The 27,880-nt window shown below is 36.6% G+C and overlaps 1 protein-coding gene across 2 annotated transcripts; it reads left to right on the top strand.

Moving 5' to 3' along the window:
• The first annotated feature begins 84 nt into the window (after nt 1-84).
• On the top strand, nt 85-25,678 carry LOC117316552 (prolyl endopeptidase-like). Of its 2 annotated transcripts, XM_033871194.1 has the most exons (19): nt 85-258; nt 4,029-4,156; nt 4,337-4,432; nt 5,248-5,416; nt 5,594-5,695; nt 8,154-8,296; nt 8,756-8,921; nt 9,318-9,413; nt 10,496-10,600; nt 12,631-12,735; nt 13,870-13,950; nt 14,402-14,515; nt 15,404-15,552; nt 19,171-19,383; nt 21,406-21,507; nt 24,174-24,330; nt 24,782-24,850; nt 25,206-25,300; nt 25,359-25,678. In XM_033871194.1, the coding sequence occupies exons 1-18, from the start codon at nt 193-195 to the stop codon at nt 25,269-25,271; spliced, it is 2,127 nt and encodes a 708-aa protein (XP_033727085.1). In that variant the 5' UTR covers nt 85-192; the 3' UTR covers nt 25,272-25,300; nt 25,359-25,678. The 2 variants fall into 2 exon arrangements, with proteins under 2 accessions (XP_033727085.1, XP_033727084.1); XM_033871193.1 differs by having other exon boundaries at nt 86-258; nt 25,206-25,678.
• The last annotated feature ends 2,202 nt before the right edge of the window (nt 25,679-27,880 follow it).

Here is a 27,880-nt window from a genome sequence, read left to right as displayed (position 1 = left end):
AAGCATAGCCAGAACGGTCCGATTCTACTCCGATCCTGCCCGTTTGTGCCCGATCCTGTAAATCGTCTAACCCTTTAGAATCCTCTATCGAATTCCGGCATTGTATTTCCGGTTTATACATTCAGAAACCGGTTGTCTACTTCTTGCATTCAAATTGTTAAGCAAATTATCAGACCGCTACACCAAGCCAGCATGAAGTTTCAGGGACCAGAAGCTCGACGTGACGCCAGTGTTATCGACGATTACCATGGCACCAAGGTACATAAACTATGCCGTGAATGTATAAAACAGGTCGGGGAGAAGTCCTGATTTCACTATTATAGTAGGGACAGCAGGTAAAAATTAAAAAGTTGACCAAAAATTATGAAAATCGCTATAATAGATTAAGGAAGTCATCCAAAGTTGACAATAAACATTTGCTTTGATTGTTTGCTATAGATTAATTACATTTTGCAATTTAAACAATGTGTTATCAGAGACGTGACGTGTATATCGGAGAGATCGGAATCATAAGTAAGTCTCGCTACATCTCGCATGCCCCATTGTTATCTGGAGCGGAAGCTTTGTGTCGCGAGATTTGGTTGTGCGCCTTCAAGGCGCAGATTGTCCACGGACACAGTGACAGGCCGTAAATACCGTAAATAATATCAATTACTACTGACTTGTTCAGATAAATTTTACCTTAAATCGCCGGCTGTAACAAAACATAGTTTGAGACGTTTTGTTTGGTTTATTTTGTTTAACATCCTATTAACAGCTAAGGTCATTTAAGGATGGCCTCTAGTGTGTGTGTTTGAGACGAGTTTGAGACATGAAAACTATAGAACAGTATGTAACACGTAGTTAACAATATAAGATATGTATTGCATGTCTGTGCTTGATAATACTGCTGATAAAAAGCGTTTGGTACCTCCTGAAATTGGCTACAGACAATTATACTATGTTAATTATGTTAATATGGTGACATCAAGTTCAAGTTCAATTTATTCCAAGGACCTATCAGCCCATAAGTGAATATAACAACATGATAACGCATAGATATACAATAAAACAGTTACATGGTCGGAGAGTGTTCAACATGATATTGTAAGCTTATACATCTCATTAGTTTAACAAAATAATATTTAACTATTAACTTTGACATCTAGCTAGCGGGAGGTGGCCAATCAAAGTACATACCGGGTGACACTGGGCATTTTTCATTAAGGTGTATTCACAATGAATCAATTTTATTTAACGTATTGTGTTTAAAAATGTCCATATTCTAATATATAAAATGATGCATGTGTAATAATCAGTTTGAAATAAAGGACATCCTTGTATGAAATGTCAAGGAAAATAAATCATTCAAAAGATAAAACTTCACTTCACTTATAGAAATAGAGTATCCTGGACCGTTTGGGTAATTTTGACCCACTGCTTGAATAACAAACTTAATTGTCTTCTTCATCATGTGAAAATGCCCGTTTTCTGATATAAAATAAAGTATTTTCTAAACGTCTGACCAATTTGAAATTAAGAACAGCTATGTATGAAATATCATAGAAAATATATAGCATTCAACAGATAAAACTTCACGTCACTAGAAAAAATAACGCATCACCTTATGTACATGTAGTAGACAAGATCCTGACCATTATCGATTAATTAGTAGCAAGAATTACCGAACAAGAACAGAAGAAACCGGAGAAAACAGAATGGAGTACAAACTATTAGTATGGTGGAGATATATAGATGATATCTTTTTCATATGGACGCACTTCAGAGAGGCACTTGCCTCCTTCCGTTTGGCCATGAACAATTATCACGAAACAATTAAATTCACATTTGAAATCGGAAACAAAAGTGGATTACAAACTATTATGCTATAAGTCTGAATCGTCTTCAACTGTATGCCTAGATGAATATATTAATTAGTAATATAAGAAAAGATAGGGATAACTGTTAGGGGTAATAAATCACTCAAAGAATGATAATAGTTAAAGGATTTTAATGAGAATAGCAGTGTCATTGAAAGTATACTATATATACGAATGTAATGCATATGTATAACACTGGTATGTATAGTAACGAATGTACTAACTATAGAACAGTATGTAACATGTCATAGTTAGCAATTGAATTGGAACCTCCAAATTAGTACGCTAGGAGCTACAAATCTGTAATTTGTACGTCCTGATGAAGCCCTAAACAGGCGAAAACCGGTCGACAAATAAATTGATGAACCCTTGAGGTCTCCTTGCCTGTTGTGATTGATCATTACTAACCTTAGAGTATCCTGGACTGAATAACATGATAATTTGTGTCTTCCTCATAATGTGAAAGTGCCCGTTTTCTAATATGAAATAAAGTATTTTCTAAAAGTCTTATCAATTTGAAATTAAGAACATCAATGTATTTTCTTTTTTTGTAACAGGAAATTGCAATTTCTGTTTCCTTTGCTTATTTCTTAATATCTAATTCATCTGAACATCACAACAATCGGTATATACTTTCCCATAATTTTCCCAATTAAACGGAGTCGCTGCAACGGAAGTGGAATAACCCAATTTTGTTTTCCTACTCGGAAGATGATAGCCATCATCCTCATCTAAGAGAGTTACTTCCCTTTTGCAATTCGGTTAGTATAGAGATAGCAAAACAGCGATTTTACGGAAAAATGCACAGGTGACATTTAAATTTTATTTTTGGTATATTGTTACAACCAAGTACATGGATCATGCACAGGTCTACCAACTATATAACTCTCACTTTTTGTCACATATACCTTTTCTTGAAGAAATGCTTCGATTTGATACTGTTTTCATAGCTTTATTTAGCGATAAAGTGGAATATCACTAACATAATGAAATCAGGACTTCTCCCTGACCTGTAAAAGACTGCCACGAACCACAGGAGTTTGTTGCAAATTATATTCTGATACAAGATGGGTGTAGACAGATGGGCTAGGCGCGGATCTATGTCACAAAAAAAATAAATGTCAGATGAAAAATTAGCCAATCCCGAGTATAACCCGTCCCACGACTACATATCCTCGGACCTTGATGATATGTAGCCGTGGGACGGGTCATACTCAGGAGAGGCTAATTTTTTATCTGACAATTATTCTTTATATTTTAATTATATTCGAAAATTTTGACAGACATGTACTGTTTGATGTTATTTAACCCATGACATACTGTAACAATATATGATATCTTATTAATTCAATACATTTGACTTTGCTCAATTACCAGACACACAGGTCCCATATAGAGAATATATTTAACAGCTCTCTGTAGGACTACATTATCACAGCTACGGTCTAAAGTATTGGTACAGGGGTGTAGGAATATATATATAACATATCTCTCTGTAGGACTACATTATCACAGCTATGGTCTAAAGTATTGGTACAGGGGTATAGGAATATATATATAACATCTCTCTGTAGGACTACATTATAACAGCTATGGTCTAAAGTATTGGTACAGGGGTGTAGGAATATATATATAACATCTCTCTGTAGGACTACATTATAACAGCTATGGTCTAAAGTATTGGTACAGGGGTATAGGAATATATATATAACATCTCTCTGTAGGACTACATTATAACAGCTACGGTCTAAAGTATTGGTACAGGGGTGTAGGAATGTATATGTGTGATCATGACCTATCTCATATATATATCATTTGTAACAAACCTCTGTGCCTGAAGTGATGGGTTCCAAATTAATGCTATCCACAAATATTTGGGTACACAGAGGTTTTAATACATACCATTATACCAAGTTTGTTCAAATGAATTACCTTGACCTATTTTCAAGTTTACAGGGGTCTATTGATATTACCTTAATAACCAAGACACACAGGATCATGATTATATATTAGGACTGTTAAAAATCATTCAAGGATGGGTGCCAAGATCCGTTTTGGATCTCTTGTTGATAAATAAAGTGCATTTCCCCCAGTTTTCAAATTACATGAAAAACTAATATTGATATTCCATGTGTACAAAGTGTTAAATTTGAATAATTCCCATTTCAGATACCTGACCCATATCAGTGGCTTGAGGATCCAGATTCTGAGGAAACCAAAGCATTTGTAGAGGCCCAGAATGATTTATCTAAGCCATACTTGGACCAGTGTCCTGTCAGAGAAAAACTCCATTCAAGGTAAGTGATTTATCAAATTTGATCCGTAACACAATACTGTTTGCAAGTAATCGAGCACTACACGCACATCCATTCAGAAAAAATTATCAAACTACTAATTGAGAGAGAATGTTTGAATAATCATAAAAAAATTAAATGCTGTACTATGTTGTATTATTGTAAGAAATTATTTCTTTAAAGGATCAAAGAAATGTGGGATTATCCAAAGTTTAGCTGTCCATACAAAAGGGGAGACAACTATTACTACTACCACAACTCTGGCCTACAGAACCAGAGGTAAGGTCACGAGTCCCCTACGGAACCAGAGGTAAGGTCACGAGTCCCCTACGGAACCAGAGGTAAGGTCACGAGTCCCCTACGGAACCAGAGGTAAGGTCACGAGTCCCCTACGGAACCAGAGGTAAGGTCACGAGTCCCCTACGGAGCCAGAGGTGAGGTCACAAGTCCCCTACGGAACCAGAGGTGAGGTCACGAGTCCCCTACAGAACCAGAGGTAAGGTTACAAGTCCCCTACAGAACCAGAGGTAAGGTCACGAGTCCCCTACGGAGCCAGAGGTAAGGTCACGAGTCCCCTACGGAGCCAGAGGTAAGGTCACGAGTCCCCTACGGAGCCAGAGGTAAGGTCACAAGTCCCCTACAGAACCAGAGGTAAGGTCACGAGTCCCCTACAGAACCAGAGGTAAGGTCACGAGTCCCCTACAGAACCAGAGGTAAGGTCACGAGTCCCCTACAGAACCAGAGGTAAGGTCACGAGTCCCCTACGGAGCCAGAGGTAAGGTCACGAGTCCCCTACGGAGCCAGAGGTAAGGTCACAAGTCCCCTACAGAACCAGAGGTAAGGTCACGAGTCCCCTACAGAACCAGAGGTAAGGTCACGAGTCCCCTACAGAACCAGAGGTAAGGTTTAGAGTAGGTGTACTACTGCTGTGGTTATCTACAGAAATCTAAATTGTTAAGGGTCCAAATAAAAAGTTTTCTTATGGCTATAAACACTAAAATGATCGAGTCATGATGTCAATACTGTATACAGAGGTCATTATTTTTGTGAAGTGAAAGTGTTTGCATGTTCAGACTGAATTGTCTTTATTGCAGCGTCCTGTTTGTACAAGATTCAGTAGAAGGAGAGGCTAGAGTGTTCCTAGACCCAAATACTTTGTCTGAGGATGGAACCATTTCACTCCGGGGTACCGCCTTCTCAGAAAAAGGACAATACTTTGCTTATGGCCTCAGCCAGAGTGGATCTGATTGGATAACAATTAAGGTCATTTGAATATAGTTTGTAAAGAAATCCTGTTTTATCTGTAGCTTGTATAGAGTATTTAATTCTCATGCAATAACATCACATCTCGCATATTTTTTGAGAGGACAAATGTTTGAACACATCTCACAGAATATTAAGAAACACAAATATATTGTAATATCTTTGTCTTTTTTATAGTTTAAGTGTGCACCAGGGTCTAAAGATCTTCCAGATGTTTTGGAAAGGGTGAAATTCTCCAGCATGGCCTGGACACATAATGAGAAAGGTCTCTTTTACAACGTAAGTGACACTGTACACTAATTTAACATAGTCTAGTAAATTACGACTGGAAGGATATAAATAGATTCAATCTTATCTGACATATCCTTGATTCCATTTTTTTTCCAAACTGCTTCACTTGATGCTAAACAGTACTTACCCTTTCTCCTAATAATAGAAATAAATTATAATAATTAATTTTTCTTTGTTTTCATGGTAAATACTCAAATGTGATTGGTCGAAAAATTCTTTTCATTCTTCTATGAAAGAAATTTTGAGAATGGCTCGAAAAATGTGACGTCACAATACGACAATTGACGTGTATTGATTTGAAAAAAAGAATCCCATTTAAAACCAGTAAAATTGTACATAAAACATGTTTTAAATTAGAAAATCATTTTCAAAAATTAATTATAAGCGTTGATGTCAAGTATTTTTTCGTTTCATCGCGGATTCATACAGTTTGCAAACAAAACTTGTTTCATACCCCGATGAAACTAAAAACAATGACATCAATGCTTAAATAGATGCTGTCTTAAGGCCTTAAAAATTATTTTATCGCCATGTTGTGCACTGTAAAATTCAATCTGATATCTGGCGTTACAGCCATATCTGGTTGAATGAATTCAGGCAATACTTAGTGATTAGCAGAGCACTGATTTGGAACACATAGCTGTAATTATGATAGATGGAGTTACTATTAAAAAGGGAAAGGTTTAAACAAATGTGATAGGTCATCTGGGCCTTTTTAAGTTGTTGCAGTTCAAGCTGTTTTGCTGCTTTTATTGATAGTAATTGTTCATTAGACAGACATAGAAGTTTTATTTTAATTTCTGTCGATCAAAGACTTTCAAGTCCTGTATTGATATCTAAAAGTCTAGATTGATGTCTGATATTGCATTTAAAAAAACTGAAGAACTGGTATAATGATAAACACATGTGATTTATATAACTCAATATAACAACAGTGTGGACCAAATAAAACTGTGATTTGTGTAACTTAATATAACAACAGTGTGGAACAAATGAAACTGTGATTTGTGTAACTTAATATAACAACAGTGTGGACCAAATAAAACTGATTTATATAACTCAATATAACAACAGTGTGGACCAAATAAAACTGATTTATGTAACTCAATATAACAACAGTGTGGACCAAATAAAACTGATTTATGTAACTCAATATAACAACAGTGTGGACCAAATAAAACTGAGTTGTGTAACTCAATATAACAACAGTGAGGACCAAATAAAACTGATTTATGTAACTCAATATAACAACAGTGTGGACCAAATAAAACTGATTTATGTCACTCAATATAACAACAGTGTGGACCAAATAAAACTGATTTATGTAACTCAATATAACAACAGTGAGGACCAAATAAAACTGATTTATGTCACTCAATATAACAACAGTGTGGACCAAATAAAACTGATTTATGTAACTCAATATAACAACAGTGTGGACCAAATAAAACTGAGTTGTGTAACTCAATATAACAACAGTGAGGACCAAATAAAACTGATTTATGTAACTCAATATAACAACAGTGTGGACCAAATAAAACTGATTTATGTCACTCAATATAACAACAGTGTGGACCAAATAAAACTGATTTATGTAACTCAATATAACAACAGTGTGGACCAAATAAAACTGAGTTGTGTAACTCAATATAACAACAGTGAGGACCAAATAAAACTGATTTATGTAACTCAATATAACAACAGTGTGGACCAAATAAAACTGAGTTGTGTAACTCAATATAACAACAGTGTGGACCAAATAAAACTGTGATTTATGTAACTCAATATCACAACAGTGTGGACAAAATAAAACTGTGATTTATGTAACTCAATATAACAACAGTGTGGACCAAATAAAACTGTGATTTATGTAACTCAATATCACAACAGTGTGGACAAAATAAAACTGTAATTTATGTAACTCAATATAACAACAGTGTGGACCAAATAAAACTGATTTATGTAACTCAATATCACAACAGTGTGGACCAAATAAAACTGTGATTTATGTAACTCAATATAACAACAGTGTGGACCAAATAAAACTGATTTATGTAACTCAATATAACAACAGTGTGGACCAAATAAAACTGTGATTTATGTAACTCAATATAACAACAGTGTGGACCAAATAAAACTGATTTATGTAACTCAATATCACAACAGTGTGGACAAAATAAAACTGTGATTTGTGTAACTTAATATAACAACAGTGTGGACCAAATAAAACTGTGATTTGTGTAACTCTATATAACAACAGTGAGGACCAAATAAAACTGTGATTTATGTAACTCAATATAACAACAGTGTGGACCAAATAAAACTGTGATTTATGTAACTCAATATCACAACAGTGTGGACAAAATAAAACTGTAATTTATGTAACTCAATATCACAACAGTGTGGACAAAATAAAACTATATAAACTTTGTTCTACTGATTACAGCGATACCCAGAACAGGACGGCAAATCTGACGGGACCGAAACTACCTCCAACCTTCACCAGAAGCTTTACTACCATAGGCTGGGAACTGACCAATCAGAAGATGTGTTAGTGGCTGAATTCACAGACAATCCAAAATGGATGATGTAAGTATTTTTCATGATATATAAATAAAGTTTCAACATTTCCTGTTTAGGAAAATTGGTGTGAAATTCCTTTATTAATAATACAAAACTTTGGAAGAATTAAACTATTATTATGAAAAATTTCAGATTTTTGCCCACTGAGTTTATTACAGTATAAAGAGGGTCACACTATAGTCACACTGTAAAATAACACCTCAAGTTTTTAATACTTATTATAAGTTTTACACCAGAGAAGGGGGCTTTTTTTGTGGATAAATTTGGTATAGGAAGAACCAAATATGTTATTCCCAAAATGCTCTTATTTTGATATTGGTGGAAATATTGATTTTTAGCTCCAGTCAGACTTTGATCTCGTGTCTTGATGACAGCCAAGTGATTTTTAATCAAACACTCATACAGAGTAGAAAAAAATAATTTATTTATAAAATGCTGTATTAATTTTGTGATTTCATTGTCTAGTGGTGCAGAAGTTACTGAGTGTGGGCGCTACCTTGTACTGGCCATCTCGGAAGGCTGTGATCCAGTCAACAGACTCTTCTACGTTGACCTTGACGGTCTGAAGGACGGAATCACAGGGCTTCTCCCTTATGTCAAAGTCGTAGACAACTTTGATGCTGAGTATGAGGTATATTTTTTAACATTTAATTTTGTAAAAAGAACTTCAAATAAGGATTTTTTTGATGTTATGTTATGAGTTTTTCTGTCTTTTATGTATTTTCTCTCTCTCTCTTTGTGTGTGTGTCTGTCTCTTTCTTTCTGTCTGTCTGTCTGTCTATTTCTGTCCATCTTTTTCTTTTTATGTTTTTCTTTCTGTCTGCATGTCTTCCTCTATTTCTCCCTTTTTCTGTATCCTAAATTTTATTATATTTGACAATTGTACACTAATTTTTTCTTCAACATTTTATTGTCTACAATACCAGCTTTAGTTGCCAGTAAAACAAAAATTTATAGTTAAATTTAAAGGAAAAACACTTCCAATTTGTAGTAAAATACTGTATAGATACTCTTTCTTATTGTTTAGTACATCACAAATGAGGGAACAGTTCTCACATTCAAGACGAACTTAAATGCTCCAAGATACAAGCTCATCAACATCGACCTCTCTCGACCAGACATGGTATGTAAACTCACAGGAAGACGGGCCGTCTATGGATTAGGATTATGTTTTCTGGTTCAACTTGTCTCCTTAGCTTACCATCATCAGATGGTGGGCTGTACAAATCGCCTCACATCTGGTTCTTAACCCATTATAAACAATTCTTTGTTATTGCTATTTCTTGAGAATTTTCTAAAACTTAAAATATAGGTCCCTAGTATATAATTATAATGATGAAGCTTTCCTGTGATTGAATCCTAGTGGTGTTGTCATGATGTTTGTGTAACATATGCTTTAGTGAATGAAGTGAAAGCAAGTTGGGTGGTTGGGTGGTACATTGGGTGAGCGAAAGGCTAGTATGTGAGCTGTCCTGGGTTCGATCCCTAGCAGAGGCATTGTGTTATAGGTATGGGTGGTTGGGTGAACCAAAGACTAGTATGTGAGAGGTCCTGGGTTTGATCCCTAGCAGAGGCATTGTGTTATAAGTATGGGTGGTTGGGTGGCACATTGGGTGAACCAAAGACTAGTATGTAAGAGGTCCTGGGTTCGATCCCTAGCAGAGGCATTGTGTTATAAGTATGGGTGGTTGAGTGAACCAAAGGCTAGTATGTGAGAGGTCCTGGGTTCGATCCCTAGCAGAGGCATTGTGTTATAAGTATGGGTGGTTGGGTGAACCAAAGACTAGTATGTGAGAGGTCCTGGGTTCGATCCCTAGCAGAGGCATTGTGTTATAGGTATGGGTGGTTGAGTGATACAGTGGCATTGACATTTGTCTAGGTGATCTCTATCCACCATTCAGATGTGAAACTACATTTGTGTGTACAAGGCCATCTGCCTGACCAGGTGAACTTTCTCTGGGTCGTGCAGTTTCCTCCCACAGTAAGACCCCATACACCTCCTTCACAAAAGTGATTTATATATTAGGTTGTGTTATTTATTTGTTTTACTGCAATTGGTGTCAAATGAAGTTGATATAATTATAATCCCATGTAAGCAATTTAACAATAAGAACATTGATTGACCAGGTTACTAATTAATTCTCTCCATCTGATATTGATGTTGTCATGTCATCACTTTCTGGGTTTACGAATTCTATATTTTAGGAACACTGGACTACGCTGGTAGAGGAAGACGAGAAAAGTGTGCTAGAATGGTCAGGTTGTGTCAAGGGAAACAAGCTGGTGATGTGTTACCTGGAGGATGTTAAGGTATGGGATTGTGTTACCTGGAGGATGTTAAGGTACGGGATTGTGTTACCTGGGGGATGTTAAGGTACGGGATTGTGTTACCTGGAGGATGTTAAGGTATGGGATTGTGTTACCTGGAGGATGTTAAGGTATGGGATTGTGTTACCTGGAGGATGTTAAGGTACAGGATTGTGTTACCTGGAGGATGTTAAGGTATGGGATTGTGTTACCTGGAGGATGTTAAGGTATGGGATTGTGTTACCTGGAGGATGTTAAGGTACAGGATTGTGTTACCTGGAGGATGTTAAGGTATGGGATTGTGTTACCTGGAGGATGTTAAGGTACAGGATTGTGTTACCTGGAGGATGTTACGGTACGGGATTGTGTTACCTGGAGGATGTTAAGGTATGGGATTGTGTTACCTGGAAGATGTTAAGGTATGGGATTGTGTTACCTGGAGGATGTTAAGGTATGGGATTGTGTTACCTGGAGGATGTTAAGGTATGGGATTGTGTTACCTGGAGTATGTTAAGGTATGGGATTGTGTTACCTGGAGGATGTTAAGGTATGGGATTGTGTTACCTGGAGGATGTTAAGGTACAGGATTGTGTTACCTGGAGGATGTTAAGGTATGGGATTGTGTTACCTGGAGGATGTTAAGGTACAGGATTGTGTTACCTGGAGGATGTTAAGGTACGGGATTGTGTTACCTGGAGGATGTTAAGGTACGGGATTGTGTTACCTGGAGGATGTTAAGGTACAGGATTGTGTTACCTGGAGGATGTTAAGGTATGGATTGTGTTACCTGGAGGATGTTAAGGTACGGGATTGTGTTACCTGGAGGATGTTAAGGTACGGGATTGTGTTACCTGGAGGATGTTAAGGTACGGGATTGTGTTACCTGGAGGATGTTAAGGTACGGGATTGTGTTACCTGGAGGATGTTAAGGTACGGGATTGTGTTACCTGGAGGATGTTAAGGTACGGGATTGTGTTACCTGGAGGATGTTAAGGTATGGGATTGTGTTACCTGGAGGATGTTAAGGTACAGGATTGTGTTACCTGGATGATGCTAAGGTATGGGATTGTGTTACCTGGAGGATGCTAAGGTATGGGATTGTGTTACCTGGAGGATGTTAAGGTATGGGATTGTGTTACCTGGAGGATGTTAAGGTATGGGATTGTGTTACCTGGAGGATGTTAAGGTATGGGATTGTGTTACCTGGGGGATGTTAAGGTACAATATGTGTTACCTGGAGGATGTTAAGGTATGGGATTGTGTTACCTGGAGGATGTTAAGGTATGGGATTGTGTTACCTGGAGGATGTTAAGGTACAGGATTGTGTTACCTGGAGGATGTTAAGGTACGGGATTGTGTTACCTGGAGGATGTTAAGGTATGGGATTGTGTTACCTGGAGGATGTTAAGGTAAGGGATTGTGTTACCTGGAAGATGTTAAGGTACGGGATTGTGTTACCTGGAGGATGTTAAGGTATGGGATTGTGTTACCTGGATGATGTTAAGGTATGGGATTGTGTTACCTGGATGATGTTAAGGTACGGGATTGTGTTACCTGGAAGATGTTAAGGTACGGGATTGTGTTACCTGGAGGATGTTAAGGTATGGGATTGTGTTACCTGGAGGATGTTAAGGTATGGGATTGTGTTACCTGGATGATGTTAAGGTATGGGATTGTGTTACCTGGAGGATGTTAAGGTATGGGATTGTGTTACCTGGATGATGTTAAGGTATGGGATTGTGTTACCTGGAGGTTGTTAAGGTATGGGATTGTGTTACCTGGAGGTTGTTAAGGTATGGGATTGTGTTACCTGGAGGATGTTAAGGTATGAGATTGTGTTACCTGGAAGATGTTAAGGTACAATACTGTCTGTGGATGTACATTATGTATTGTCTTTGTTTAATGTTGATAAAATACGTAGCAAACTAAAATTATGTAACTGGGAAAATCCCTGGAAACTTCACCAACAAATGCCTGATGATTTTATTTTTAACAGTTAGCATCATTTTGATAATAAAGGCTGAATGTTACAGAATCGACTGTTCGTCCATGACTTGAGTACAGGTGCGAGACTGACACAACTTCCCCTGGATGTAGGCACAATAGCAGGCTACTCTGGCAAGCGCAAGCATACTGAGGTAATGTTGTGGACCCCTCTGTCTGTTCGTTGACAGGGAAGGGTAAATTATAATGATTTGATGTATAGGCGTCTCTGAGTCAATACATTGTATATAGTTATGTATGCATGTTTATACTGAGTTTTGGCACCTTGTCTCTATCTGAAGTTTGTCTCTTGAGAGAGGTGATTGGTTATTATACCCCCACAACGAAGTTAGGGGGGGGGGGGGGGTATACTGGAATCAGGTTGTCCGTCCGTCCGTCCGTCCAGCCCTCCATCCGTCTGTCTGTAGACACATTTTGTCCAGACAACTCCTCCTAAACCGATGTGCCGATTCCAATGAAACTTCACACACATATTAATGATCATGTGTAGATGTGCATGCCATATTTTTTTTCTCAAATTTATGGTTGCTATGGCAACTGGTCACTATAAACAGGTTTTCCTAATATAAGAACCATAACTTTAAGTTTGTCTGGACAACTCCTCCTAAACCAAAGGGCTGATTTCAATGAAACTTCACTCAAATATAGAGGACCATGTGTAGATGTGCATGCCACTTTCTTTTTCTCAAAATTATGGTTGCTATGGCAACTGGTCACAATAAACAGGTTTTCCGATAAGAACCATAACTTTAAGTTTGTCCGGACAACTCCTCCTAAACCGAAGGACCAATTTTAATGAAACTTCACACAAATATAGAGGACCATGGGTAGATGTGCATGCCACTTTCTTTTCCTCAAAATTATGGTTGCTATGGCAACTGGTCACTATATTACTGGGTTATCTTAATTAGCCTGTAATTAAGAGTTCCAATTCACCATTGACTCGTGCAGATTGCAGGGGTATTAGTCAGCCATCCTTGTGACAGTTCTAGTTTTTATTTTTTATTTTTTATTTGGGGGGGGGTTGACTTCAGTTCACAGAAATTTTGAGTTTTAATCAGATGTTGTGATGTTCAAATTTCATTCGATCCATCCTGTCCTTCCGTCATCACAATAATATGAATGGGTGGAAAACGATATCTCGGTAATTCTGATTATGACGATGAGTTGTTTACCTGAAAATTAATATAGAAATACCTCAAAGTAGTCCATGCTGTATTATAAAGGATTCCTTTTCCATTGTTTCACCATTTTCATTCAATTTTCAGATATTTTACCAATTTGTATCATTCCTGACCCCTGGTACGATCTACCGCTGTGATATGACATCAGATAATTACAATCCCCAGGTAAGGGTTAACATAGTTACAATCCCCAGGTAAGGTTTGACATAGTTGTTTATTTTTATATTCGATAACACATCATTATTATTGATAATGCGTAGTTTATATCAATAGTCTAAATGAGTCACTATTTAAATTAAATATTCTTGGAAATTTGTCATTTTTGTAACATTATGGTAATTTTCAGTAACTTCCTTGGATTCAGATTTAATGCATTGCAGTGTACGATAAAATATCAATGATGTATAAGATGATATTAAAGACTATACTGTACTTAGATTTCATAAATCCTTTTTTACGTGAGCATACATGTCCTCTTCAGGCATAATCACGTATACAAAACCACTAAAATAAATCCGGTACAAATTATCAAAATTGACTTACAATCATTGCCTGTAATATCACTGTATATAGGTTCTGTTTCTTATTGATTTTAATTCGTGGCTTTTATTAATAGATTTTCAGAAACATTAATGTGAAAGGCTTTGACTTCAGTCAGTTTGAAACAAAGCAAGTGTTCTACAGCAGTAAGGATGGAACGAAGGTCCCTATGTTTATTATACACAAAAAGGTAAGTTACCCTTATTACTGCTGTTTTATCCAGTGATGAGCGCATGCCTATAGCCTACTGCCAATCTATGTTAATTATACTGTTTAGTAGAATTACCAACACCTATTGAATTCACTGTCAACCTTCTGACTTGGAGTCAAGAGATTAAGTGTTGACTGACTCAGCTATATATTTGTAGGAGAAATACTGAAACAGTAATCATCACAAAAACCTGCTGAATTGCTGAAATGAAAAAAAGTTTACAATAAAAACATTTATCCAACATAAAAAAGTAATGGAATTATAATAAACCAAAAGTTGAAATACATTAAATACATTAACAAACATAGCAAACACTCAGAAGTACAGTTAATTTGATGTTGAATGTATCATGTTATTTGTTGGTAGGGTCTAGAGATAAACAATGACAGTAAAATCTGAGTTAAATATTGTGTTGTTTATATTTTTTTTTTTTTTTTTTTTTTTTACTCAGAGTTGGCTTATATAGTCACATCTTTGGTAACTCCATCAATACAAATAATAAATTAATAATACTATTTTTTTTAAGTAGATAAACCTTGCAAGGTGTGTGTTAGTATTTATTAGTTGGTGACGTTAATTGTCTAAAATTTCTGTAACTGTGTTGTTTACTTATTGTGGCAAAGTCGGGGAGGGAATTTAGCTTTCTATTGATGCATGTGTGTTTCAGCACTTCTGCGCTCATCAATAGTACTGATTATTCTGTGTTAATGTATAATTAATTCTGAGTTGAATATATACATAAATTTTGTATATATGCTGATTACTTGTTGTCAGGGCCTGCACAAGAACAGTAACAACTAATTACGGGTTGAATATATGTTGTATAATTAATTAGTTAAATCTATGTTCATGATTACTTGTTGTCAGGGCCTGGAGATGAACAGTAACAACCCAGTAATGCTGTATGGATATGGTGGATTTAACATCTCAATCTCGCCCAGTTTCTCTGTGTCCCGTCTGGCCTTTATACAGCACATGAGTGGAGTGTATGCTGTAGCCAACATCAGGGGAGGCGGGTATGTACAGTCAGACCTGCCTTAGTGACCACCTGAATTAATATATACAGTTAGACCTGCCTTAGTGACCACCTGAATTAATATATAGTCAGACCTGTCTCACTGACCACCTGAATTAATATATAGTCAGACCTGTCTTAGTGACCACCTGAATTAATATATACAGTCAGACCTGCCTTAGTGACCACCTGAATTAATATATACAGTTAGACCTGTCTTAGTGACCACCTGGATTAATATATAGTCAGACCTGCCTTAGTGACCACCTGAATTAATATATACAGTTAGACCTGTCTTACTGACCACCTGAATTAATATTTAGTCAGACCTGCCTTACTGACCACCTGAATTAATATATACAGTCAGACCTGTCTTAGTGACCACCTGAATTAATATATACAGTCAGACCTGTCTTACTGACCACCTGAATCAATATATATAGTCAGACCTGTCTTACTGACCACCTGAATTAATATATACAGTCAGACCTGTCTTACTGACCACCTGAATTAATATATACAGTCAGACCTGCCTTACTGACCACCTGAATTAATATATACAGTCAGACCTGCCTTACTGACCACCTGAATAAATATTACAGTTAGACCGGTCTTACTGACCACCTCTGACTTAATATATACAGTCAGACCTACCTTACTGACCACCTGAATTATATATACAGTTAGACCTGTCTTACTGACCACCTGAATTAATATATACAGTCAGACCTACCTTACTGACCACCTGAATTAATATATACAGTTAGACCTGTCTTACTGACCACCTGAATTAATATATATGTCAGACCTGTCTTACTGACCACCTGAATTAATATATAGTCAGACCTGCCTTAGTGACCACCTAATTAATATATGACAGTCAGACCTGTCTTACTGACCACCTGAAATTAATATATATAGTCAGACCTGCCTTAGTGACCACCTGAATTAATATATACAGTCAGACCTGCCTTACTGTACAACCTCAATTAAATATATAGTCAGACCCTGTCTTACTGACCACCTGATTTAATATATACAGTTAGACCTGTCTTACTGACCACCTGAATTAATATATACAGTCAGACCTGCCTTACTGACCACCTGAATTAATATATACAGTCAGACCTGCCTTAGTGACCACCTGAATTAATATATACAGTCAGACCTGCCTTAGTGACCACCTGAATTAATATATACAGTTAGACCTGTCTTACTGACCACCTGAATTAATATATATATATAGTCAGACCTGTCTTACTGACCACCTGAATTAATATATACAGTCAGACCTGTCTTAGTGACCACCTGAATCAATATATATAGTCAGACCTGTCTTACTGACCACCTGAATTAATATTTAGTCAGACCTGCCTTACTGACCACCTGAATTAATATATACAGTCAGACCTGCCTTAGTGACCACCTGAATTAATATATACAGTCAGACCTGCCTTAGTGACCACCTGAATTAATATATATAGTCAGACCTGCCTTAGTGTGACCACCTGAATTAATATATACAGTCAGACCTGCCTTACTGACCACCTGAATTAATATATATAGTCAGACCTGCCTTAGTGACCACCTGAATTAATATATACAGTCAGACCTGCCTTAGTGACCACCTGAATTAATATATACAGTCAGACCTGTCTTAGTGACCACCTGAATCAATATATACAGTCAGACCTGCCTTAGTGACCACCTGAATTAATATATACAGTCAGACCTGTCTTACTGACCACCTGAATTAATATATACAGTAAGACCTGCCTTAGTGTGACCACCTGAATTAATATATACAGTCAGATCTACCTTACTGACCACCTGAATTAATATATACAGTCAGACCTGCCTTACTGACCACCTGAATTAATATATACAGTCAGACCTACCTTACTGACCACCTGAATAAATATATACAGTTAGACCTGTCTTACTGACCACCTGAATTAATATATACAGTCAGACCTACCTTACTGACCACCTGAATTAATATATACAGTTAGACCTGTCTTACTGACCACCTGAATTAATATATACAGTCAGACCTACCTTACTGACCACCTGAATTAATATATACAGTTAGACCTGTCTTACTGACCACCTGAATTAATATATATAGTCAGACCTGTCTTACTGACCACCTGAATTAATATATATAGTCAGACCTGCCTTAGTGACCACCTGAATTAATATATACAGTCAGACCTGTCTTACTGACCACCTGAATTAATATATATAGTCAGACCTGCCTTAGTGACCACCTGAATTAATATATACAGTCAGACCTGCCTTACTGACAACCTCAATTAATATATATAGTCAGACCTGTCTTACTGACCACCTGATTTAATATATACAGTTAGACCTGTCTTACTGACCACCTGAATTAATATATACAGTCAGACCTGCCTTACTGACCACCTGAATTAATATATACAGTCAGACCTGCCTTAGTGACCACCTGAATTAATATATACAGTCAGACCTGCCTTAGTGACCACCTGAATTAATATATACAGTTAGACCTGTCTTACTGACCACCTGAATTAATATATATATATAGTCAGACCTGTCTTACTGACCACCTGAATTAATATATACAGTTAGACCTGTCTTACTGACCACCTGAATTAATACAACAGTTAGACCTGCCTTAGTGACCACCTGAATCAATATATACAGTCAGACCTGCCTTAGTGACCACCTGAATTAATATATACAGTCAGACCTGCCTTACTGACCACCTGAATTAATATATACAGTCAGACCTGTCTTACTGACCACCTGAATTAATATATACAGTTAGACCTGTCTTACTGACCACCTGAATTAATATATACAGTTAGACCTGTCTTACTGACCACCTGAATTAATATATACAGTCAGACCTGCCTTACTGACCACCTGAATTAATATATACAGTCAGACCTGTCTTACTGACCACCTGAATTAATATATACAGTCAGACCTGCCTTACTGACCACCTGATATAAGTGATTCCCTCTCATATATGATATTGTCACCATATTTCCACCTCACTATGCTGTTTCCTATACACATGACCTGAACCTATATTTAGAGACCACCTGTCATATGTGACCTTTATTATTGCCTTTTTAGGTCACATATGACAGGTTTGAAGTGTAGTTATTTGGTTTGGGATTGAAGCAAAAAATACAAAGAATAACCAGAAAATTATTGAAAAATTATAATTTACGAACCTATTCCTCTCCCACAATTTAGTAGCTAATTAATATTCCTCGGGAATATCTTATTCAATGCCTTGGAGAAATAGTATATAGATATGATTAAAAAGGGAGGTAATCAGATGTAATACCTATTGATGTCACATATGTTATAGACTTGTGACAAAGAGAGATATTTGAATAAATAAATCACAATTTTTAATAGTATTATATATTTTATAGACGTGACAAAGGGAGGTAATCAGATATATTTAAGTAAATTATAAATAACAATTTAGTGTTAAACACTTTATAAACATGTGACAAAGGAAGGTAATAAGATATATTCAAGTAAATAAATAACAATTTCGTGTTATATATTTTATAGACTTATTCTGATGTATGTACCAATTGATATTTTATAGAGAATATGGAGAGACTTGGCACAAGGGTGGAATGTTGGGTAACAAACAGAATGTGTTTGACGATTTCACATCGGCCGCTGAGTATCTGGTGGAGATGAAGTACACGTGTCCTCAGCGGATCGGCATCAATGGAGGATCCAACGGGGGACTTCTAGTGGGGGCGTGCTGTAACCAGCGACCGGATCTGTTTGGGTGTGTCATAGCCCAGGTTGGGTAGGTAACATATCACTCGGTAAATTTGTTGGTGTTTGTTAAGGATTTTTTGCCCTGACGAATAGCACAGATCAGAAATGCTTAAATCAAGATGATTGAACCAAGGATCGGAGCCCTATAACCGTTTGAACCCAGATTCATAACTTTGTAAGTGTCTAATCTTCTGAATTGTTCATAACCCTAACCCCTTACCAGTAGCTAAATGGAAACATCTGCAGCATTTTGTACATTATGTTTTTTATCTATTAATTTAACAATCTCTAACATGCAGGAATACTGTTTTGCAATGTAGCATACATGCCATACCTCCCGGCGTGAGACAAAATCTCCCTTATTTTCAAGTCATTTATTTCCTCCCGGCAGGAGAGCCAAAATTCCCGTATTTTGTAATTCCCTCCGGTATTTTTGCCGACGCCATTTTTGTTTACAATTCAGTGTTTTTCTCGCGATATTTGGCTAAATTTAGCGATCACGTGATCCATCTGTTCACGTGATCACTCAATCAAAATGGCGCCTGTTGGACACGGCTTTCACACGAAGCTCTGGCTAGTGTAATGTTTGCGCTAGAATATCTATCACCATGAAATAAAGGCAAGTCGCTTACAAACAATTTTAACCCCCTTAGCTAACAGACTTGAATTATGGTTTGTTTTCTTTTAGGACCATACTTTGATGATGGTAATTGATACAGAGTCTGGTCAGACGCAAAATCACACATGTTTTTCATTTACCATGTGTATCGTTGATCAGTGATAGCAAGATGAAATCTGATAATTTCTTTTAGAAAACTATCAAAATTAGCACATCTGTTGGTCGTTACAAAGTGGTCAATCATGGTGTTTACAATGACTGTACAGTCCATGACAGAGACAATATACAAAATCTAGAATGATCGTGATAAGATTTACTGCAGTCTCCTAACATTAACATCTTCTGTTCTCATAATTTCATGTATACACTTGCACACTTGGAATATTTTTATATCTAAATGGTCCAACATAAGGTATCCCACAGGACATTTCATGGTGATTTGAGTAAAAATGTCGATATTTATGTCGCGCACAAATCTCCCTTATTTTAGGCAAAATTCCCTTAAAATAATCATCAATCTCCCTTATTGGTCTCCCAAAAATATGGCATGTATGATGTAGTATGCTCTAAAATTTTTCTTTTTAAAATTTAATCTTGCTTGTTACATGCATTTTCATTATTTTGGCCTAAATAATTATGTTATTAGGCAATATTAAACCTTAAGTTTGTAACATTGTTTCTGATTGGCTGATACATGTAACATTGTTTTTGATTGGCTGGTACAGCAGCGTAATAATTTCTAAGAGTTCATCAATAAGGTTGGATTCCACAGGAATTGTGTATAGTAGTGTTGGCAATCGGTTGAAATTTTCTGATCGATCATCACTTGTGTACCCAATCAATGATCGATTAAAATCAATTAATTTTTTAATGTTTTTTTTTTATATTCAAGTCTCGATATTTTGTGAAATGCTTTCAACAACAAGTTCAGTAACTAAAAAACTGTAACAGTTATACTTACATGTATTCCATCTGCCTGTGTGTTTATTTACACAGAAAAAAATGAACCAAAATTGTCAAGTATTTTTTTTGATAATTTTATTTAACACTGAAAAAAAACAACGAAAGGATTGTTTATTGGAGTATTAAGCTAACTGGAAATTTTGGTACGGGCTGTAAAATACTTTAATCCATCTGTTATCGAAAGTCTATTACAATGTATATATACTTTGAACACGAAAGTAGAACTGTGACTTACCATTGGAGGAATACAACTTTCTGCACATTTTACAAATAGTTTTCGTCACATTTAAAGTACGTGTGTGTATATCTCTTGTGACAACTCTTGTTTGTGTTATGAAGCTATAACACAAAAAACTGGTCCAAGAGCGAACATAAAAATGTATTCAATTTAATCCTTGATTAAATATAACCACACAGTGCATACATTTTAAGATCCAGATATGTTATGATGGTATTTTTGTCTTGTAGTGTAATGGATATGCTAAAATTCCACAAATTCACCATTGGTCATGCGTGGACAACGGACTTCGGTTGTGCTGACAAACCAGACGAATTCAAGTATCTCATCAAGTAAGAGAAATAGAATTTGTGTGACACATTGAAGCAGTGTATGTTGGTGTTATAATGGTGCTCCACACCTCGTATAGGGAGGGGATGACAGTGTATGTTGGTGTTATAATGGTGCTCCACACCTCGTATAGGGAGGGGATGACAGTGTATGTTGGTGTCCTAATGAACCCCTGTACAGAACTAATGAACCCCTGTACAGACCAAATGAACCCCCCTGTACAGACCTAATGAACCCCTGTACAGATCTAATGAACCCCTCTACAGATCTAACGAACCCCTGTACAGATCTAATGAACCCCTGTACAGACCTAATGAACCCCTGTACAGATCTAATGAACCTCTGTACAGACCTAATGAACCCCTGTACAGACCTAATGAACCCCTGTACAGACATAATGAACCCCTGTACAGACCTAACGAACCCCTGTACAGATCTAATGAACCCCTGTACAGACCTAATGAACCCCTGTACAGACCTAATGAACCCCTGTACAGACCTAATGAACCCCTGTACAGACCTAATGAACCCCTGTACAGACCTGATGAACCCCTGTACAGACCTAATGAACCCCTGTACAGACCTGATGAACCCCTGTACCGACCTAATGAACCCCTGTACAGACCTATTGACCCCTGTATAGATCTAATGAACCCCTGTACAGACCTGATGAACCCCTGTACAGACCTGATGAACCCCTGTACAGACCTATTGACCCCTGTATAGATCTAATGAACCCCTGTACAGACATAATGAACCCCTGTACAGACATAATGAACCCCTGTACAGACCTGATGAACCCCTGTACAAACCTAACGAACCCCTGTACAGATCTAATGAACCCCTGTACAGACCTATTGAACCCCTGTACAGACCTGATGAACCCCTGTACAGACCTAATGAACCCCTGTACAGACCTAATGAACCCCTGTACAGATCTAATGAACCCCTGTACAGACCTAATGAACCCCTGTACAGATCTAATGAACCCCTGTACAGACATAATGAACCCCTGTACAGACCTGATGAACCCCTGTACAGATCTAATGAACCTCTGTACAGACATAATGAACCCCTGTACAGACCTAATGAACCCCTGTACAGACCTAATGAACCCCTGTACAAACCTAATGAACCCCTGTACAGATCTAATGAACCTCTGTACATGCAGACCTAATGAACCCCTGTACAGATCTAATGAACCCCTGTACAGACCTAATGAACCCCTGTACAGACCTGATGAACCCCTGTACAAACCTAACGAACCCCTGTACAGATCTAATGAACCCCTGTACAGACCTATTGAACCCCTGTACAGACCTGATGAACCCCTGTACAGACCTAATGAACCCCTGTACAGACCTAATGAACCCCTGTACAGATCTAATGAACCCCTGTACAGATCTAATGAACCTCTGTACAGACCTAATGAACCCCTGTACAGACCTAATGAACCCCTGTACAGATCTAATGAACCCCTGTACAGACCTAATGAACCCCTGTACAGACCTAATGAACCCCTGTACAGACTTAATGAACCCCTGTACAGACCAAATGAACCCCTGTACAGATCCAATGAACCCCTGTACAGACCTAATGAACCCCTGTACAGACCAAATGAACCCCTGTACAGATCCAATGAACCCCTGTACAGACCTAATGAACCCCTGTACAGACCTAATGAACCCCTGTACAGACCTAATGACCTAATGAACCCCTGTACAGACCTAATGAACCCCTGTACAGACCTAATGAACCCCTGTATAGACCTAATGAACCCCTGTACAGACCTAATGAACCCCTGTACAGACCTAATGAACCCCTGTACAGACCTAATGAACCCCTGTACAGACCTAATGAACCCCTGTACAGACCTAACGAACCCCTGTACAGATCTAACGAACCCCTGTACAGACATAACGAACCCCTGTACAGACCTAATGAACCCCTGTACAGACATAATGAACCCCTGTACAGACCTAATGAACCCCTGTACAGATTTAATGGACCCATGTACAGACCTAATGAACCTCTGTACAGACCTAATGAACCCCTGTACAGACCTAATGAACCCCTGTACAGACCTAATGAACCCCTGTACAGACCTAATGAACCCCTGTACAGACCTAATGAATCCCTGTACAGACCTAATGAACCCCTGTACGGACCTAACGAACCCCTGGACGGACCTAACGAACCCCTGTACAGATCTAACGAACCCCTGTACAGACCTAATGAACCCTTGTACAGATCTAATCAAAACCATAATTAAGTAGTTCTAATGAGTACAAACCTATATACATGTAACTCTTGCATACAAAGCTAATTGCCTTGTAAATAGTCATAAGAAGTGTGAGGATAAAGTTAGTAGAGGTTTTTTATATTCACACTATTTTTAGAGGTTATTTATGGTTTAAGACAGAAGCATTGTTTGTTTGTATTTTAACGGTATGAACTATAACTAACATGGGCGAGTTTGTTTCCAGGTCTAACTACTCGATAACTACAGTAAACTAGTTACTTTAATCTATACTGAATTTGGTGATAATCATTCCAATGTGAATACATGCCATTTATGTAATGACCAGTATAATCTATGATTGATAGACATTAAGACTAATTTTGTGAATTAGAAAATACTCAATATAAATTGTATTGATTATTATAGATACTCACCTCTACACAACATCAGAGTACCATCAGGAGACGTCCAGTACCCTTCAGTTCTCCTCCTCACTGCTGATCATGATGATCGTGTGGTCCCGCTACACTCTCTAAAGTTCATCGCAGAGCTCCAACACGTTATGAGATCTTGCGATAAGCAGGTTTGTTTGGGATCTTTAATCTACCATCATCTGATGTTAAGCTATTCAAATTCCTGTTATTCTATTGTCAGTTGTACGTCTGGAAAACAATCCTTGTTATCACTTTTTCTTAGAAAAATACAAGAAAGACATTTCGCCAAATTGATTTGTAGATCCCCTTTTGTGTCCTTATTTGTGCCTATTCAATTTTGAGTCCAATCAGAAAATCAAAATACGGGAGGTTCTTTTTAGATCTTTTAATTTCATATGTACATGTAGGTTCCACTTGTTATCAGATAAATAAAAGAAAAGAGAAAAGAAAGTGAAAGTAGATAAAAGATCAGATTTACATAAAACTAGTTCATTCAATGGTGGGCGCTAAGATCCCTCTGGTATCTTGTTCATATAAAATACATCTATGTGAGCATGTACTTGCTACGTATAAAGACACACTAATTTTATTACCTTTTAGACGAACCCGCTGATGATCCGTGTAGACACTAAAGCAGGACATGGGGCAGGCAAGCCTACTGCTAAAGTGGTGAGTGTGATATTTCTGTTGGAAGTGTTAGATTACTACAATTAATGTTTTACTGCACTGTGTTACCGGTAGACAATATGCATGTATACAACGTACATGTACCATATACATTGGTACAGCATTTAAATTAACAAATAATGTCAAAATAAAATTTTCACATTTTCATGCGTTGTGACAAAATTGAGAAATGGGCAGATGGATATACATGTACAATGTAATGTACAGTTGACAGATATTGTAAACTCAAAGAAGAATACTAACCAATATACAATCATATAAATATACTGGGCACAGGAAAATGACTTCATTTATAAGATTGTAGCTTAAAAAGTCAGTCTTCTCATGTTTGTTACAGATCGAGGAAATCACAGATGTATACAGCTTTGTCTACCAGACACTGGGTCTGGAGTGGAGAGACTAAGGGGAGACAACCCATCAACATCATCTTTTATAGACGTGGAGGTTAAGTGAAGACTACTCATCATTCATTTTAGATGAAACTTGATAAATGGACATTTTGGCCTGGATGGATTAAGGGGAGACAAACCAATCAGTAAATCTGTGTTATCTAGTGAAGAGCATTTGTGTGAAAATCGAAATGGAAAGTAAAGGGAGACAATCCATGTAAACCTGCCTAATAATAAATGCAATAAACAGTACTTTGAGATTAATGTAAAGGGAGACAACTCGTCAGTTATCTGCCTTTTTTAAGTATTATCTAATTAATCCAATGTACGTGTAATTACAAACAGACATGACTCAGTAGTACACAAATTAGAATTTGTCATCAAAAACTGCTGTTTTCATCCCTAGAATTAAACTATGGATACATACTATGCACTTACTTGTAAACATAAGGAACTGTGATTACTATAAGGACTTTGGTAGGATCTTATATCTAAATTACATACATATACAATAGGGACCAAATGACCTTCATGTGCAGTAGGAAAACTTGCTTCATCATTTTATCTTATTCATACAAACATAATCTAACTACTGTATGCACCGGTCAAAATCAAGGTCAATTTCTATACATAAATTAAGATCCTGAAACATATCTATATATGTACCGAGTCTGATACTAGAGTTAGTCACTTTAATGTTTTAGATATCAGAGATAGGTTTGTCAATTCTGATCCAAATTCTAAAAACATTGATGGATTTTTGGGATGTTTGATGGCGATGGTCAGGAAAATACATAAAAACAGAAAGATATTTAAAATAGAAATGAAGGATACAAGCCCTTGCCATCAGTTCACTTAGTGCAGTGTAGTATACCTAGTACCTTTTGTATGTAAATATAATGCTGTATCTTTACTTTTAAAAAATTGCGGTGTCAAAAGCTGCATGACTACTCCAATAATAGAGGTTAACACGACAGGAAACTTTTGACAGGCTGTCATGTAACCTCTAATTACCACCATATGGAGACCTGTTGATACGACACCTAATTAAAGTCACTTAAAAGTTATAATAACTCAAATTTTATATGATGTGACTTACATAATTTTATAAAGCTATGATAAATAAACGCAGTAACAATATTGTGTCCATATCTATATCTAAAATTAGTGATTATTAGCCTTTCTTATCGTTTAAGTGTAGGTCCCATTTGTATATACCGCTATACTTGTTTTGATTGTGACCTCTTGGGGTTACTTTCTGGTTTATCCCTTTAGAGTTGAAATAAACGAAACAAACGAAACACTGAGTTACTCTATCTGTTTCATTTGTGTTCCCTATTTTATAAAAACCAGAAACGCAAAGTTGTTTTAGTGATCCAATATTTGAACAAAGTAGGATGCAAGTGAATTATAATTTGATTATATTTAAGATGTGTCCATCAACAGTTTGTACATGAATGGATTGATACTTTATCAACAAGTAAGTGTACATGAATTATCGTTTTAGATAGTTTATAACACTTTACATGTTTTGTCGTGCCTCAGAACAGTCCCAGGTCATTTTGCTTTATTCTACTTGTAGTAGCTGGTAGCTACCTCATTGGTAGAACATTGTACAAGAATTCTGTTGCATGCTTCCTAGAGCGATTGGGGTAAAGAGTGCCCAGTAACACAACCATAATAGTGTAGGACAATCCTTGATCTCGCCTTCCACGTTTTAGTTATTATAGAAACTCTTTTGTGTCAATTTAAGATACAATTTTATTACATTTTTACCAGTGAAATATCAAAAATTATTCATTCTATAAAAGTGATATTTTTCACTAGTGAAGAATATCATATTTTTCACTAGTGAAAAATATCACTTTTGCTGATTTGACCAATCAAATTAATGATTAGAAAATACCACAATAATTGACCAATCAGAAAGCCCGACATATATGTCAGCACCTGGACAGGGGAAACTACTTTTTTTTGTATGCAAACATTCGCTGGAGGCCTAGTTAGCATACCGGGTAGGTTTTTCGTTGATAAAAAATGTAATAAACAGAATATCTAACAGTGTCTTCAGTAATACCAAATATATTTCACTCGTGTGGCTAATATTTTGATATTTTTCACTCGTGCTGCGCACTCGTGAAAAATATCAAAATATTAGCCCCACTCGTGAAATATATTTGGTATTACTGAAAACACTGTTAGATATCCTCTATATACCTGTGTATTGAGTGTATATGAAATATAAATGGACATTATTTTTATATACTGTTTACATGTTTATGTATCAACTTTACTTAGTGACTGTATATTATAATTTATATGCATAATTTTCAATCAACGTACTGGAAATTAAATGTTTCTATACATTCAAATTGAATTTTTGTCATATCTTATTATCAGTTATCAAATGACATCACGTTAAAATGTCATATTTTATTGATTAGTTTTCAAATGACATCACTTTAACAGAGTTTATTGATTTTCAATGTGTTTTTCTATCCATCAACATTAAAACAACATATTGTACACCAATGAGATCATTCAATGTGTTTTTCTATCAACATTCGAACAACCTATTGACATGTATACCAATAAATATTCAGCAGACCAAATCAAAATTTCA

Source organism: Pecten maximus, chromosome 18, assembly GCF_902652985.1.
Source record: "Pecten maximus chromosome 18, xPecMax1.1, whole genome shotgun sequence".
Taxonomy (NCBI): Eukaryota; Metazoa; Mollusca; class Bivalvia; order Pectinida; family Pectinidae; genus Pecten; species Pecten maximus.
Note: the sequence above shows the minus strand (reverse complement) of the source record. Positions and strands in the feature narration are given on the sequence as shown.

Excerpts from the sequence above, each read along its gene's own strand:
- LOC117316552 (XM_033871194.1), top strand. The coding sequence starts at position 193 with ATGAAGTTTCAGGGACCAGAAGCTCGACGTGACGCCAGTGTTATCGAC. Across the intron at positions 10,601-12,630 it reads GTTACCTGGAGGATGTTAAG|AATCGACTGTTCGTCCATGA; the intron begins GTATGGGATTGT and ends TGAATGTTACAG. Across the intron at positions 13,951-14,401 it reads CAGATAATTACAATCCCCAG|ATTTTCAGAAACATTAATGT; the intron begins GTAAGGGTTAAC and ends TTTTATTAATAG.